The 17,548-nt window shown below is 44.7% G+C and overlaps 1 protein-coding gene across 1 annotated transcript in view; it reads left to right on the top strand.

The window, feature by feature from the left end:
* The window catches only part of PCSK5 (proprotein convertase subtilisin/kexin type 5), a 414,129-nt gene that overhangs the window by 22,994 nt on the left and 373,587 nt on the right, over positions 1–17,548 (top strand). Inside the window, exon 2 of the mRNA XM_038769509.1 lies at positions 11,972–12,076. Within this exon, the coding sequence (XP_038625437.1) occupies positions 11,972–12,076 (105 nt within the window). The remainder of the gene's footprint in view (positions 1–11,971; positions 12,077–17,548) is intronic.

Here is a 17,548-nt window from a genome sequence, read left to right as displayed (position 1 = left end):
ACCTGCAGCCGCAAAATCCTCCTTTGGTAGGTTGAAACAAAGGCTGGTAGCATTAATATTAACAAAAATGCATGATTAAAAATCACATAGATTCTGCAATTTTTTAAAAATAGATGTTAATGCAATATTAATGTTTGTCAACCAGTGTCAATGCAAGAAAAGTCTCGGCCTCTGAATTGGAATTTTGAGGAATATTCGAGAATGTGCTATTGTGCACCTTTGAAATGTGGATGAGTTCCCTATAGGCATACTGAAAATAGTATTTTCACTCTCAAACATTTGTGAGAAATGGAACACTACTTGAAAAGGAAGAAAACTGCCAAAGGAGACAGTTGTTTATCAGCAAAAACTGGACAAATTAAACTTCTCCTCTGTTTTATAGAGAGGGCTGAGGAGAAGTCAAAAATACCCCTACTGATTGACATATAATCCATATAATAGATGTCCCCTTTGAAATAAGCATACACATAGCCTGTACATTTTCAGTTCAGAATGCCTTGTGCTCTCAATTCCAATGGGAACTGAGTTTTAACTGAAATATTGTATTACTAAAGCCGTTTGAGGCCCTGCTCACTATGTGAAATGCAGACAAACATCTTGGTCATCACTCTGAGTGGTGGCAGGGTGGCACTTTGCTTCCTACAGCCCTGTGTGGATACTGGCTTGGGCCCTAAACTCTAGCTCTAAGCAGCAGGGGTGGTTGTACTTACTTCCCCCATGACAGGGCTATTTGGATGATTTCCCTGTAGACTGTGAGCTCCTTAATAATAACAATAATAATAATATTGGTATTTGTTAAGTGCTTACTATGTGCCAGGCACTGTACTAAGTGCTGCGGTGGATGCAAGCAAATCGGGTTGGACACAGTCTCTGTCCCACATGGGGCTCACAGTCTCAATCCCCATTTTACAGATGAGGTAACTGAGACACAGAGAAGTAAAGTGACTTGTCCAAGGTCACACAGGAGACGAGTGGCGGAGCCGGTATTAGAACCCTTGACCTTCTGACTCCCAGTCCTGTGCTCTATCCGCTCCGCCATGCTGCTTCCTTGTGGGCAGGGATTGTGACTATCAACTCTGTTGTATTGTGCGCTCCCAAATGGTTAGTACGGTGCTGTGCACACAGTAAGCACTCAATAAAAAACATTGATTGCCTGGCCCCCTCTAGGCAGAAGTGACAAATGGGCTCCTTGTTTCCAGACTAAGGGACAAGAGATAGGAGGGCAGGGGCAGAGATAGGAAAATGTGAGTTTGGAGCTGGAGTTAGAGGCTGCCTGTTGAGGGCCAGGAGCTAGCGCTTTGCACCTCGTAGATTGGGAGTAAAATCGGTCCAGTCCAAAGGCAAACCTAGTTAATTTCGGGTTGACCTGGACAGTTTTCTCCTCCTTCCTTTACTGGGCTGAGCAGCATGGAATAGAGGAAGGTAGGGAAACGAAACATGTATTTCAAGGCCTGTCTTTGTTTTAACTTGATCTGGTTGAGAGTGGTACAGCCAAAACAAAGAAGATCTTAATCTGACGTGGTTTTTCAGAGCTCAGTCCAAGTGGGAAAGGAGAGGAAGGGAAAGAAGGGAAGATCAGGTTGGAGGCGTGGGTGTGATTATCTCGCAGTGCCAGTTTGGACCAGAAAAATGGCTGTTTGGTTGGGAAATATCAATCATTTGTCACGGGAAGATAAAACTCATTGCCCCTATCTCCTCCCCCACCCCTCACAATACATTCAGGGTTACAATGAAGTTCACCGCTACCTGAGTAAAGCAAATAGAGAAACCGTAGCTTAGAGGAAAGAGCATGGGCTTGGGAGTCAGAGAACCTGGGTTCTAATTCCAGCTCTGACACTTGCCTGCTATGTGACCTTGGGCAGGTCACTGGACTTCTCTGTGCCTCAGTTTCCTCATCTGTAAAATGGGGATTAATACCTGTTTTCCTTCCTATTTAGACTTTGAGCCCAATGTGGGACAGGGACTATGTCTGACCGGATTAACAGGTATCTACTCTAGCACTTAGTAAAGTGTCTGGCACAGAGTAAGTGCTTAATAAATACCACAATTATTATTAGTACTTGTAATACTGATAGTAATTATTATTACTGGGACATGATCGACCTCTCTTTGGGAACCCCCACCAAGGTGTGTACGTGTGCTGTGCGTAAAAGAAATGGTCATCTGTTGCCCTTTTAGGGAGCACTGCTTCACAGCTCTATCAACCTCCTTGCTGTAGGAAGAGGCTGCAGGGGTGTGGCGTGTTTGAGTATGACAGCTTCCAAACACATCCCTCTCCCCTCCCACCTCCCACTGTGTGCTTTCCTCAATCTGTTTGACTGCCTCACCTTGTTACCCCCCTCCTTCTCCCAGCCCTCAATCCCTCTATCTCATCTATCAATCAATGGTATTTATTGAGCATTTTCGGCATGCAGAGCACTTGACTAGGTGTTTGGGAGAGTACAGTATGGTAGTACAGTGTTCTGCACACAGTAAGTGCTCAATAAATACAATTGGGTGAATGAAGCAGAAGCAGTATGGCTCAATGGAAAGAGAACAGGCTTGGGAGTCAGAGGTCATGGGTTCTAATCCCGGTTCCACCACTTGTCAGCTGTGTGACTTTGGGCAAGTAACTTCATTTCTCTGTGCCTCAGTTACCTCATCTGTAAAATGGAGATTAAGACTGTGAGCCCCACATGGGACAACCTGATCACCTTGTATCCCCCTAGCGCTTAGAACAGTGCTTTGCACATAGTAAGCACTTAACAAATACCATCATCATCATCATTAGTATTATTATTATTATTATTATGAATGATAGAAGTGATGAACAGGAGCCCTGCCCTCAAGGAGCTTACAGTCTAGTGGAGGAGCTAACAGTCCTTCTCATCTTGCCTTTATACCTCACTCCAGCTACCTCCCTGCTTCTTGCTTCTCCATTCCCCACCTAAATTGCTTTTAAGCATTCTTTGTGGTTCTCTGTATTGTATGTCACTGACAAATAGTGACAGGCATGGCTGCTAGAGTCCTGTGGGGACTGAGACCAAGTCTGTCTATTCTTTGGAGTGGTAGATTGTGATCGGTCTTGAGACATGCTTCATAGATACTTTCAGAGCCAATGCCAAGAAAGGACATACAGCGTAAATATGAACCAAGGTAGGCATCCCCTTCAAAGCAGTTGGTATTCATTCATTCAATCGTATTTATTGAGTGCTTACTGTGTGCGGATCACTGTACTAAGCACTTGGGAAGTACAAGTTGGCAGCATAGAGAGACTGTCCCTACCCAACAACGGGCTCACAGTCTAGAAGGGGGAGACAGACAACAAAACAAAACATGTAGACAGGTGTCAAAATCGTCAGAACAAATAGAATTAAAGCTATATGCACACCATTAACAAAATAAATAGAATAGTAAATATGTACAAGTAAAATAAATAGAGTAATAAATCTGTACAACTATATATACAAGTGCTGTGGGGAGGGGAGGGAGGTAGGGTGGGGGGGATGGGAAGGAGGAGAGGAAAAAGTGGGCTCAGTCTGGGAAGGCCTCCTGGAAGAGGTGAGCTCTCAGTAGGGCTTTGAAGGGAGGAAGAGAGCTAGCTTGGTGTATGTTTGGAGGGAGGGCATTCCAGGCTGGGGGAGGATGTGGGCCGGGAGTCGACGGTGGGACAAGCGAGAACGAGGCACAGTGAGGAGGTTAGCGGCAGAGGAGCGGAGGGTGCGGGCTGGACTGTAGAAGGATAGAAGGGAGGTGAGGTAGGAGGGGGCGAGGTGATGGAGAGCCTTGAAGCCGAGAGTGAGGAGTTTTTGCTTGATTCGTAGGTTGACAGGCAGCCACTGGAGATTTTTGAGGAGGGGAGTGACATGCCCAGAGCGTTTCTGCACAAAGATAATCCAGGCAGCAGCATTAAGTATAGACTAAAGTGGGGAGAGGCAGGAGGATGGGAGATCAGAGAGGAGTCCGATGCAGTAATCCAGTTGGGATATGATGAGAGATTGAACCAGCAAGGTAGCGGTTTGGATGGAGAGGAAAGGACGGATCTTGGCGATGTTGTGGAGGTGAGACCAGCAGGTTTTGGTGATGGATTGTATATGTGGGGTGAACGAGAGAGAGGAGTTGAGGATAATAATAATAATGATGGCATTTATTATGCGCTATGTGCAACGCACTGTTCTAATGACACCAAGGTTGCGGCTTGTGAGACGGGAAGGATGGTAGTGCCTTCTACAGTGACGGGAAAGTCAGGGAGAGGGCAGGGTTTGGGAGGGAAGATAAGGAATTCAGTTTTGGACATATTGAGTTTTAGATGGCGGGCAGACATCCAGATGGAGATGTCCTGAAGGCAGGAGGAGATATGAGCCTGTAGGGAAGGAGAGAGAGCAGGGGCAGTGGCAGGGGCAGAGATGTAGATTTGGGTGTGGGTAGATTTGGTATTCCTCTGTTGATCAATCAATTGTATTTATTGAGCACTTGCTGTGTGCCGAGCACTGCAGTATAACAGAGTTGGTAGACATGTTCCCTGCCCACAAGGAGCTTATAGTCTAGAGAGGGAAGCTCTGTTAACAAGATGCCTCACTGTTTTTATATTTGAATTTCAAAAAATCAGGACCTGGTGGATTCCCAGTATTTTTCTGCTCCCTGTGTTTCAAACTAGTAAGATTTTGCTATATGTAACATATATGAGACAGTTAGACATACAATCCTCATTAATTCAGCAAAGTTAATTTAAAATTGTGTAAAATTCCCTACGGGGTTCCTACCTTAAGTGTTGAATAAACTGAAGTACAGATACTATCAGTCACATTGCAAATTGGATCCCAGTATTAAATTGTTTTGATAACTGAAAATAGGTGTAGCTTGTCAGTAAATCAGCACTAAGTGAAGCATGGATTTCTAGGCCATAGGATTACCTGCCCTCAACTAGAGGGGAGGGTGAGAGACTATTAGCAAGGTATCTCTTTCAAGTGTTCCCCCCACCCCCACCCCATTTGCAACTAATCCAAAACCTGAACGGATTCATTATTTCAAGAACCAGTCCTTTTAAGTCATCTGTTACCTTTCAGTAGATAAAATGAGATATCTGATAATCACTTTAATTTGAAGTTACTTGTTTTGGGTCCTGAATTTCAAATTTAAGGAGATTTTACTAGACCTAGGTATCGAATACAAAACATTTTCTAATATCCAGGACCATTTCTTCTTCTAGTGGCACATCTGCATCTACCTAGATGTCTCTTTTGGTTTTCAGGTTGTTGAAAACTGTTATATTGGCAGCTATGATGAACAATCAGCCACCTTTAGGCTGCTGTGCAAGTATACCACAGACAATATTGTAACCTTGCACAAGATGGCATGATTTTTCAGACTGACAGTTGACAAAAGACCCAGTTCAGCTTGGTAATAGTGAAAAAAGGCTGGTGCAAAATCTGTCTTTTAGTCTTTATTTTGGGGCTCTAGTGATTCACATGGGTGGGAAAGCTTAAATATTAAACTCTATTTCAGCTTCTTGGAATCATTTCCAGATGAGGTTTTTTTTTGTAATCTGGCTGGATGGAAACAACAGTAATAATGTTCTTATCTGAAAGACTATAATGCAAGAACTATTTTATGTTAATGATGCAATTATTCATTTTAGACACTGTTTGAAAAACAAAAACCATACATTTCCAGTTCAGCGTAAGTACCCAGGCAAGAATTCTCCAAGCTAGCAGTTGAGATCTGAACAGATTTGATCAGAATCCAAAATGGAATCCGCTCATGTACATCAGCTTGATGGGTTAGAACATCATTTGCTTAAGTAAAAGGTGGGGGAAAGAGGCAGAAATTACAGGGAGCTGCTGTTGACTGTGTTTCAGGGATTAAAATCAATCAATCAATCAATCGTATTTATTGAGCGCTTACTATGTGCAGAGCACTGTACTAAGCGCTTGGGAAGTACAAATTGGCATCACATAGAGACAGTCCCTACCCAACAGTGGGCTCACAGTCTAAAAGGGGGAGACAGAGAACAGAACCAAACATACCAACAAAATAAAATAAGTAGGATAGAAATGTACAAGTAAAATAAATAAATAAATAAATAGAGTAATAAATATGTACAACCATATATACATATATACAGGTGCTGTGGGGAAGGGAAGGAGGCAAGACGGGGGGATGGAGAGGGGGACGAGGGGGAGAGGAAGGGAGGGGCTCAGTCTGGGAAGGCCTCCTGGAGGAGGTGAGCTCTCAGCAGGGCCTTGAAGGGAGGAAGAGAGCTAGCTTGGCGGATGGGCAGAGGGAGGGCATTCCAGGCCCGGGGGATGACGTGAGCCGGGGGTCGATGGCGGGACAGGCGAGAGCGAGGTACAGTGAGGAGATTAGTGGTGGAGGAGCGGAGGGTGCGGGCTGGGCAGTAGAAGGAGAGAAGGGAGGTGAGGTAGGAGGGGGCGAGGTGATGGAGAGCCTTGAAGCCCAGGGTGAGGAGTTTCTGCCTGATGCGCAGATTGATCGGTAGCCATTGGAGGTTTTTGAGGAGGGGAGTAATATGTCCAGAGCGTTTCTGGACAAAGATAATCCGGGCAGCAGCATGAAGTATGGATTGAAGTGGAGAGAGACACGAGGATGGGAGATCAGAGAGAAGGCTAGTGCAGTAGTCCAGACGGGATAGGATGAGAGCTTGAATTAGCAGGGTAGCAGTTTGGATGGAGAGGAAAGGGCGGATCTTGGCAATGTTGCGGAGCTGAGACCGGCAGGTTTTGGTGACGGCTTGGATGTGAGGGGTGAATGAGAGAGCAGAGTCGAGGATGACACCAAGGTTGCGGGCTTGTGAGACGGGAAGGATGGTAGTGCCGTCAACAGAGATGGGAAAGTCAGGGAGAGGACAAGGTTTGGGAGGGAAGACAAGGAGCTCAGTCTTCGACATGTTGAGCTTTAGGTGGCGGGCGGACATCCAGATGGAGATGTCCTGAAGGCAGGAGGAGATGCGAGCCTGGAGGGAGGGGGAGAGAGCAGGGGCAGAGATGTAGATCTGGGTGTCATCAGCGTAGAGATGATAGTTGAAGCCGTGGGAGCGAATGAGGTCACCAAGGGAGTGAGTGTATATTGAGAACAGAAGGGGACCAAGCACTGAACCTTGGGGAACCCCCACAGTAAGAGGATGGGAGGGGGAGGAGGAGCCTGCAAAAGAGACTGAGAAAGAACGACCGGAGAGATAAGAGGAGAACCAGGAGAGGACGGAGTCTGTGAAGCCAAGGTCAGATAACGTGTGGAGGAGAAGGGGGTGGTCCACAGTGTCAAAGGCAGCTGAGAGGTCGAGGAGGATTAGGACAGAATGAAGTGCCCAACTGTCTGGAAACTCCAGACCAAAGTGAACATCACTGTAGTAGTTGAAGTGTCCTGGGTACTAACCTGCAATAGCAGGACCTATCATACCAGCTATACTTCATATAAAATGGCAATAATTGTAATGGTATTATGCTAAGAGATTGTGTACAATCAGATCAAGCACAGTCCCTGTCCCCCAAGAGACTCACAGTCTAAGGGGAGGGAAGACAGGTATTTCATCTTCATTTTACAGAGGAGGAAACTGAGGCCCAGAGAAGTGAAGTGACTTACCCAAGGCTACCACAGCAGGCAAGGGGTGGAGTCAGAATTAGAAACCAGGTCCTCTGACTCCCAGGCCCGTGTTCTCTTCACTGGACCACACTAGGCAAGGTAAATAGCACAGGCAGTGAACATGGGAACACAATCAGTCAAAGCATTGCTTGTCACAGCACACCCTAGCTGGGCAGGCTGGGTATGGGAAATTGGATGAAAGTAGGAAACTCAAGCAGTGTATGGTGAGGTGAAGAGGAAGCTGGACTGTAAGCAAGGTTAATAGAAGAATTGTTTTCAGGACACGGTGAGCAGTTTCCTGTTGGCCAACAGTAGCAGCAGCAGACCAGTCTGTTATGAGGCAGTCAGTAATTGGGTGGCTTTTACAACAGAGGTTTTAGGAAGATGATGATACCAGGCGGCTGAATGGAAAAAAGCACCAGCATTGGAGGAAGAAATGCAGCTGTGCAGTAAGAAACATACCTGGTATGAAAGGGGATGTCCGTCTCTCATCAGTCTTTTCGGCTGCACCTGTCCACAGGAGTAAATTCTCTCCGCCAATAGCATCTTCTTGAAAGAAAGGACCGCTATATGTATGCTGCGTGTTTAGTAGAGTATTTATTGAGTAGCCTGGGGTTCTGGGCCCTAGTGATTGGAAAGAAGAAGATGCTAGGTAGTTACTTAACAAGAAATATCTTCTGGACCAGGCTTTTAATATATTGATTATTGAATTTCAACAAGAAACATCCTTGCGGATGAAATATTCATGAACATTTTCAAGAACTATAGAGGATGAAAATCTGACCAGCTAGTGATTTTAAGGTCGTCTGGAGGATTGCAAGGGTCATCCTGAAAGCATACCCTTAGACCTCTGGAATCTCAGCCCTGTCGAGTAAATCCCTTATTGAATGGCATTTGGAGGATTTCAGTCATTCCCTGTGCACTTGTCTTTGGGTTGCGACTGTTTCAGAGTAAGAGATCAGAGCTTAGAGGTTTTAGCTAGTGCTCCTCCCCCTTTGTTGATTTCATTCAGAGGCTTGTTTTTAGAGCTAAGCTAGATTTTCTAAGGTCAATAAGAGTTTCAACTTGAAGCGTGGAGGAGTGTTCCGACAGTTCCTTCTCTCACTTTTCGGTTTTCAGCCCATGTTTGAAGAATTTGGAAAGAAGTGATTTGTGACAGTCTTCTTACCAGGAACATTAAAGCAGTGTTTGGTGGGGGGTTTTTTTGTTGTTGTTTATTTTGGTTGCTGTTTTTGTCTTTTTTTAATAGTATATGTGAAGTGCTTACTATGTACCAGGCACTGTCCTAAATGCTGGGGTAGATACAAGATAATCAAGTTGGACACGGTCCATGTTCCACAGGGGCCTCACAGTCTTAATCCCCATTGTACAAAAGAGGTAACTAGGTACAGAGAAGTTAAGTGTCTTGCCCAAGGTCAGACAGTAGACAAGTAATGGAGCCTGGATTAGGAACCAGGTCCTCTGACTCCCAGGCCCATGCTCTTTCCCACATGATCCTTGTTGGAGGGAAGGAAGGAATGAAAAATAAGAGAGGAACTGAAAAATATGTGTCTATACTTGGTTGTGAAGGACCTGTGTTCTAATTCTGGCTCTGCCATTTATCTGCTGTGTGACCTTGGGCAAATCACTTAGCTTCTCTGCCTCAGTTCCCTCATGGGTAAAATGTGGATTCAATACCAGTTCTCTCTCCTATTTAGACTGTGAGCCCCATGTGGGATCTGATTATCTTGTATCTACCCCAGCATTTAGTACAGTGCTTGACACCGTAATTATCATTATTATTATCATTATTAAGAGATAGCAAGATACACCCAATTCTCCTATAACATTGGGGTTGCGTTCTTACAAAACCTCTCATTAAGAAATAGTGGTTGTAGTAGTAATAATAATGTTGGTATTTGTTATGCGCTTACTATGTGCAAAGCACTGCTCTAAGCACTGGGTGGATCAGGTTGTCCCACGTGGGGCTCACAGTCTTAATCCCCATTTTACAGATGAGATAACTGAGGCACAGAGAAGTAAAGTGACTTGCCCAAGGTCACACAGCAGATAAATGGCGGAGGCAGGATTAGAACTCATGACCCAGTAGTAATAGTAGTAGTAACAGTATTTATTGATCACCCACTTGCTGCAAACTGATACATGATGGGCAGTTTCTTCCACTTGATGGAGTGAGCCATACTAGGCACTTGGAAAGTTCAGAATAAAGAAGTGACATGTTCCCTGCCCACAGGGAACTTACACTTTAACAAGGGAGGCAAACATAAAAATTTTCAAAGAAAACTTGAGTTGTAGTGGTCACGCATTTCCATGTTGCATACATGTACTCTGGCAGTTTCTTTGATAACACTGCATGATGGGCCCAATCAGGCTAGTATTGTCCGAAGAACATTCCTGACTTCCTAATGGTGCTACAGACAAAATGCATACTGAAAACATACATTATGGAAGAACTCGCTGTATGGTTACATAGAAAACCTATTATCTGAACTTGGTTTTGCAAATCAAAGCTATTTCTGATATTTAAACAAAATCAGGCATGTGCTTATCTGAAACAATCAAACTCTATTATGTTTGATTATGTGAACTTTCAGCTATCTGAACTAACTTTAGTCCCAATTAGTTTGGATTACTGTCTCTTTCCTTGTCTATTTTTGAGTAGCCAAATCTGAAAATCTTCCTGCACGGAGCCAACCTAATTATCAGGCTGAAATCATTTTGCAGAGTCCACGTATTTTTTAACGGCCTTGAGGAATGCCACCAAATTAATGGCAGATTTGGGGAGTAATTGAACACCAAAGATCTGAAAAGAGTAAATGGAGGATAGGCAGCAGACTGGACTTTTTCCTGTAAAATTACATCCTTGTGTCTGCCACTTGATTGGCAGCTACTGCTCAGCGCTACTTCACCCTCTCCTTATCGCTTACATGTCACAGGGATGTACTCGCTGGCTCTCACTGGCAAAAGCAACAACAAAAAAAAAACCTCCCTGTCACTGCTAGCCCCTTTCATCCTGGAAAGGCACAGGAGCAGCTCAGCAGAGACAGGGATGGGACATGAAGGAAGAGACAAATTAAAAAAATTAAAAGTGGGTGGGCTCAAACGTTGTGATTACAAGCCAGAGGATGAGGTGGGGAGGAGGAGGATGCATGTTTTGTTTTGTTGTCTGTCTCCCCCTTCTAGAAAGTGAGCCCGTTTTTGGGTAAGGACTATTTCTATATGTTGCCAATCTGTACTTCCCAAGCACTTAGTACAGTGCTCTGCACACAGTAAGTGCTCAATAAATACGATTGAATGAATTAGTTTCCCAAATGCCACTGGGACTCAAGTTTAAAGGTGGGAGGGGGGCATTGGGAATGCTAGTAAAGAAAAAAAAAACCCAAACGACTTACCTGGGTGACAGTGACAACCAGTTAAGTATGCCCCTCTGGCATGGGTCACCACACTATCAGCCACCCTGATCTCTGTGATTTACTTTGAAGGCCTCCCAGGAGGACAGTTGGGTGGGGGTGGGGGAAACAGGTGGGCCACATGGGGCTAACAATCTAAATAGGGTGGAGAACAGGTGTTGAGTCTCCATTTTACAGATGAGGAAACTGAAGCACAGAGAAGCCAAGTGACTTGCCCAAGTTTACATAGCAGGCAAGTGGAAAAGCTGGGATTAGAACCCAGGTCCTCTGATGTCCAGACCCGTGCTCTTTCTACTTGGCCACGCTGATGGGGGAAAAGGTGTCCAAAGCGGGTAGAGGTGGAATAGAACAGAGCAGTGATAGCCATGTGGAACAGACCTAACAGAAAAATAATTGTTATTTTTCTACTGCCAAGGTTTGCCTAGTTTTTTTTAATCTCTCATAAAATGAATAGATGCCTCAGTAATTGATTTTGTTTGAAGTTAGGAAATACATTCAGAGTCATATTTTCTTTCTGAGTGGCTAGGTGCTTAGGAGTTTTTGGTGGGTTAATGATATAAATAACCTGACCATGCATTTTCCTGTACATTTTCTTAAGTAAACTGGATGGAATGCTTTTGAATAATCATATAGGCATTTGATGATTTTTATACCTCCCATGTGAAGACAGTTTGGTTATAGATTGATACAGAATTACTTAAAAAGCTGCATATAAATTAAACATTAAAAACGTAGATACAGACAGGCTAAGCAGCTCAATTATAATCTTTGGTTATGCAGTTCCTGCGTCAAGGACACTCCATTCATTTCATATCATATGTCCAGAAAGTTGATCACCAAGGTTCAAGTAACATTTCAACACAGCAGGAAAGTGCATAATTTGTAGGGCTTTAAAAAATGAGAAACAGAAAATAACTTTTCATAACTTAAACCTTTCTCTCCTCTTTCCCTCGTCTCTTCCTCCCCCCTCCCCCCACTTCCAGATTGGCGCATTGAAGGATTACTACCACTTCTACCATAGTAGAACAATTAAAAGATCAGTTCTCTCAAGCCGAGGCACCCACAGCTTCATTTCATTGGAACCAAAGGTAAGAAACCCCAGCTGAGCCGGTACAAGATGTCAAAGCTTTTGCATTTTTAATGGCAGCTATCCCACCAGGTGATGTTGGCTAGGATGAAGTCTAATGCAATAGGAATTGATATGCTATCTCTTCACTCAGTCTGTGCTTACTGTTCAGAGGAGGACTGGAAAACAACCATTTTTGATGGCTTAGCCTCATCATCTTAATAAAGTGCCCTAGGGTGACCCGTGGGAGCTGTCTCAGAATGTGTTTGTTGCCTCAGAGATTCATTGGTTGCTTCTTTACACAGGGGTGGGTGCAGAGAAAAGGCAGTTAAAATTCATTCATTCATTCAATCGTATTTATTGAGTGCTTACTCTGTGCAGAGCACTGTACTAAGCACTTGGAAAGTACAATTCGGCAACAGATAGAGGCAATCCCTACCCAGCCACGGGCTCACCATCTAGAAGGGGAGACAGACAACAAAACAAAACAAGTAGACAGGAAACTCATCAGTGTAACCAGTTTGCTAATCACCTTAATAAGTATTGCACTTATTAAGCTCTTACTGTGTGCTGAGCGCTGAGTTAAATATAAGATCATGAGATCGGACACTATACATGAGAACTCAGGGTCAAGTGCTACTTCCTCTCTTGGTGTGGACCTGTCACAATCTATGGATCAAAGAGAAACAGGTGTCTTGAATATGTTCTGAGGAAAATGAACCCAATTTTATTTAGTACAAGGAAAATTAAGGCTCCTGATGATGTCTTCCTTCTCATCCTTTGTCAGGAGTAAAAAGGATGATAATAATAATAATGATGGTATTTGTTAAGTACTTACTGTGTGCCAAGCACTGTTCTAAGCACTGGGGTAGATGCAAGGTGATCAGGTTGTCCCACATGGGGCTCACAGTCTTAATCCCCATTTTACAGATGAGGGAACTGAGGCACAGAGAAGTTAAGTGGTTTGCCCAAGGTCACACAGCTGACAAGTGGCAGAGGCAGAATTCGAACCCATGACCTCTGACTCTCAAGCCTGCACTCCTTCCACTGAGCCACGCTGCTTTTCTTGATATGATGCAATTTTGAATGTGCTTTAATGTGTGCGGGTAGCAAAGATCCTCAACTCTATAAATGAATAAGCACAGGGCAGAAGAGTCCTCAGGTAAGCACCACCGGTTAGGATTACGGTTTTCTGCCTCTTCACTTCTTCACTGGCGGCACCTGGGCTGTGCCACCTGTGGGATTCTGGAGGAGTTTTGGGCGCATATGGAAGACAGTGCCTTTAACCTGCAGTAGATGGTGAATGGTGTCACTGGCATCTGTCATGCTGAACCCAGTATCTTTCACTAGCATTTCAGAACCCCACTGATGGTCGAGTGAGGCTGATGTACATTCAGCAGTGTGGAAAAAGCACAGAACTGGGAGTCAGATGATCTGGGTGCTAATCCTGGCTCTGCCACGTGCCTGCTGTGGGATCTTGGGCAAGTCACTTCACTTCTCTGTGCCTCAGTTTCCTCAAGCGTAAAGTGGGGATTTAATACCTGTTCGCCCTCCTACTTAGACTGTGAGCCCTGTGTGGGACAGGGACTGTCTGACCTGATTATCTTCTTCCATCCTGAGCCCAAATGACCTGATCTGCAATGACCCTGGACTTGCCTGAACTTGTTTCTGAAAGTTCTGAAAGTTCTTGTTTCTGAACCAGGAAACTAAATCAAAGTGGTTCCAAACCCCGTAACCAGATATTGATCCAGAATTGGCCTTGAGTTAGGGAAACAGTGAAGTGATTGTCAACCAAGTTTTTGTTCTTTGGCACAGAGAATAGCAGCATGGCTTAGGTGAAAGAGAACAGGCCTGGGAATCAGAGGACTTGGGTTTTAATCCTGGCTCTGTCACTTGCCTGCTGTGTCACCTTGGGCAAGTCACTTCACTTCTCTAGGTCTCACTTCCCACATCTGAAAAATGGGGATTCAATTCCTGTTCTCCCTCCTGCTTAGACTGTGAGCTTCATGTCAGATTGGAACTGTGTCCAACCTGATTATCTTGTTTACCCCACTGCTTAGTACAGAGAAGCAGCATGGCTCAGTGGAAAGAGCATGGGCTTGGGAGTCAGAGGTCATGGGTTCAAATCCCAGCTCTGCCACTTGTCAGCCGTGTGACTTTGGGCAAGTCACTTATGCTACAGGTTGCTGCTACCTTGTTTCAGGGAAATTCCAAAATTGGAGGAAATTCACACAGTAAGTATTTAACGGGCCATGTGATTCTTCTGTATAGTAAATGCTACAGTGCCTAGCCTTTGCTCCCTCCTGATTATATGTTGCTGTGGTCTAAAGATGGAAATTCAGGAGCAATAATAACACCACCAAAAAAAGGAAAAAGCAAAATCCTCTTGACCTTCAGGAGCTAGGGAGAATCCAGTGCTTAGACTGGATCTGTGAGGGAATGGAGCAAGAACAGAAGTGGTAGTCATGCTAACTCTGTCTTATGATTTACTTTTCAAATGACTGGACTCCCAAAGTTTATGATAGCATTTCTGGTGCACTAGTAGAACAGTCAAGTTGAATAACCAGAGTCTGGTGGCAGTAGAGCAGCCTAGCAGTTAAGTCTCGTCAATTTTCCAGACCACAACTTTTTTTGCACTAGCAGCTCTTACCTAGCCAGTATAGCCTGAATTTCATAGCGCAAAATAAATGAACTTTCCCTATGAAGAGCCTGGCACTAATCGAGCCTGTCTGCATGATGCCATTAACCAGTCTGGGAGAGAGGCTGCCTGTATCCATCTCCCGGAGTTGTGTCTTTCCAAAATCTATGGGAGAAACCTCAGGAGTGACTGTAGCTAGCCACTCCTTTCCCTACTCCCAGACAATATTATTTCCGTGATGGTGCTTCTATTGTCCATAGTGTCCTGACCCTATGCACAGTGAGGGGGATACATCCTCCCCATCCTACTTACCTCAGTGAACTGTCCACTCTCGCTCTATGCAGAAAGCAGAATTGGATTATCTCCCAGTTTAAAGATTGATTTCCTTGAGAGATCAAGAACTTCCCACATGGCCCTTTCCTCAGTCCCCTCACCATTCATTCATTCAATTGTATTTATTGAGCGCTTACTGTGTGCAGAGCACTGTACTAAGCACTTGGGTTGTACAAGCTGGCAACATATAGAGACGGTCCCTACCCAACAGTGGGCTCACAGTCTAGAAGGGGAACCAGCCCCTTCACTTTTGGTGCTACACAGAACTGTTTGTTTTTGGGGGGTTCTTTTTGGCAAATAGCTGTCACCAAAACCTGCCGGTCTCAGCTCCGCAACATCGCCAAGATCCGCCCTTTTCTCTCCATCCAAACCGCTACCCTGCTCGTTCAAGCTCTCATCCTATCCCATCTGGACTACTGTATCAGCCTCCTCTCCCATCTCCCATCCTCTTGTCTCTCCCGCTTCAATCCATACTTCACGCCGCTGCCCGGATTGTCTTTGTCCAGAAACGCTCTGGGCATGTTACTCCCCTCCTCAAAAATCTCCAGTGGCTACCAATGAACCTACGCATCAAGCAGAAACTCCTCACCCTCGGCTTCAAGGCTCTCCATCACCCTGCCCCCTCCTACCTCACCTCCCTTCTCTCCTTCTACAGCCCAGCCCGCACCCTCCGCTCCTCTGCCGCTAATCTCCTCACCATGCCTCGTTCTCGCCTGTCCCGCTGTCGACCCCCGGCTCACGTCATCTCCCTGGCCTGGAATGCCCTCCCTCCCCACATCCGCCAAGCTAGCTCTCTTACTCCCTTCAAAGCCCTACTGAGAGCTAACCTCCTACAGGAGGCCTTCCCAGACTGAGCCCCCTCCTTCCTCTCCCCCTCCTCCCCCCTCCATCCCTCCTGCCTTACCTCCTTCCCTTCCCACAGCACCTGTATGTATGTTTGTACGTATTTATTACTCTATTTATTTTACTTGTAAATATTTATTCTACTTATTTTATTTTGTTAATATGTTTTGTTTTGTTCTCTGTCTCCCCCTTCTAGACTGTGAGCCCACTGTTGGGTAGGGACCATCTCTATATGTTGCCAACTAGTACTTCCCAAGTGCTTAGTACAGTGCTCTGCACACAGTAAGCGCTCAATAAATACAATTGAATGAATGAATGAATGAAATAGCTGTGCCATTTATATACGGTAATTTTGCTTATGTTGAAGTCATATTATCAGTGCATTAACACATTCCAGGGTTTGTGTTAATGAGTCAATGTAAGGTATTTTGTATGTGTTCATACCCTCCGCACCCCGGAATCAATCAATCAATTAATCATATTTATTGAGCGCTTACTGTGTGCAGAGCACTGTACTAAGCGCTTTGGAAGTACAAGTTGGCAACATATAGAGACAGTCCCTGACCAACAGTGGGCTCACAGTCTAGACACAGTTGGACACAGTCCCTGTTCTACATAGGACTCACAATCTTATTCCCCGTTTTACAGATGAGGTAATTGAGGCACAGAGAAGTTAAGTGACTTGCCCAAAGTCAGCAAACAAGCGGCAGAGCCGGGATTAGAACCAAGGTCCTCTGACTCCCAGACCCGTGCTCTTTCCACTAGACCATGCTGCCATCGTGGGAACTTTGCTCACCTGCCAACCCTGGGGATTATGAGGTCAAGCGTGGGGAAGATTTACAAAGGTTTGGCCAAGTGGAGACTACCATAAAGGCGGTGGAGAGGGCAGGAATAGGAGGAATATGATGAGAAGAAAGAATGAATGATAAAAACCTGCACTTTTAGCAGTTTGGAGGAGAGCTCAAAGTACTGTTTTTTCACCAGTCCTTATGACATCGCCGGGAATAGGGAGCTATGATTCCATACAACATGTGATGGAAAAAAGGCTCAGCTGATGATTACCTTCTTATTGCTTAGGCAAGGCCCAAGGAAACGCAGAGCACATCACATTAGGAGAAGGGAACTTCAGCTCTATATAGCCTCTAGGGAAATCCTGAACAAGTTAGAATAAAATGGGGTCACATGTTTAAGCAAAATAGAGTTGGGCTTCCTGAAAGTAGTTCAAGTTGCCTACTGAGAGGGGGGAAAAAGGGCATCACATAGGTTTGTGTATTTGTTTCAATGAATGCAAAAGGGTCCCAAATAAAGATGTCAACACCCAAAGTACCTCAAGGTAATGTCTTCTTCCCTCGTACCTACTCTTCTGGTTTTCACTCCCATCCGTGATTATTCTAAACTCAAACCAGCCCTAAAAAGTAAAGTCAGTGATGGGTGGGTCAATATTTTTGATGCGCTCTCCCCATTTTCAAAACCTTCCAAAAATCTTATCTCCTCCAAGAGGACTTCCCCAACTAAGTCCTTTATTTCCCTTATCTGCTCTCCCCTTTGCATCGACTCTGAGCTTGGCTGTGTACCCCCTAAGTAGTTTGATACTCACCCTATCCCCACAACACTTATGTAAATAAATTTATACTCTATTTCCCCCATCGTTAATTAATTCATTCATTCAATCATATTTAT

The sequence above is a fragment of the Tachyglossus aculeatus genome, chromosome X4 (genome assembly GCF_015852505.1).
Source record: "Tachyglossus aculeatus isolate mTacAcu1 chromosome X4, mTacAcu1.pri, whole genome shotgun sequence".
Lineage (NCBI taxonomy): Eukaryota > Metazoa > Chordata > Mammalia > Monotremata > Tachyglossidae > Tachyglossus > Tachyglossus aculeatus.
Note: the sequence above shows the minus strand (reverse complement) of the source record. Positions and strands in the feature narration are given on the sequence as shown.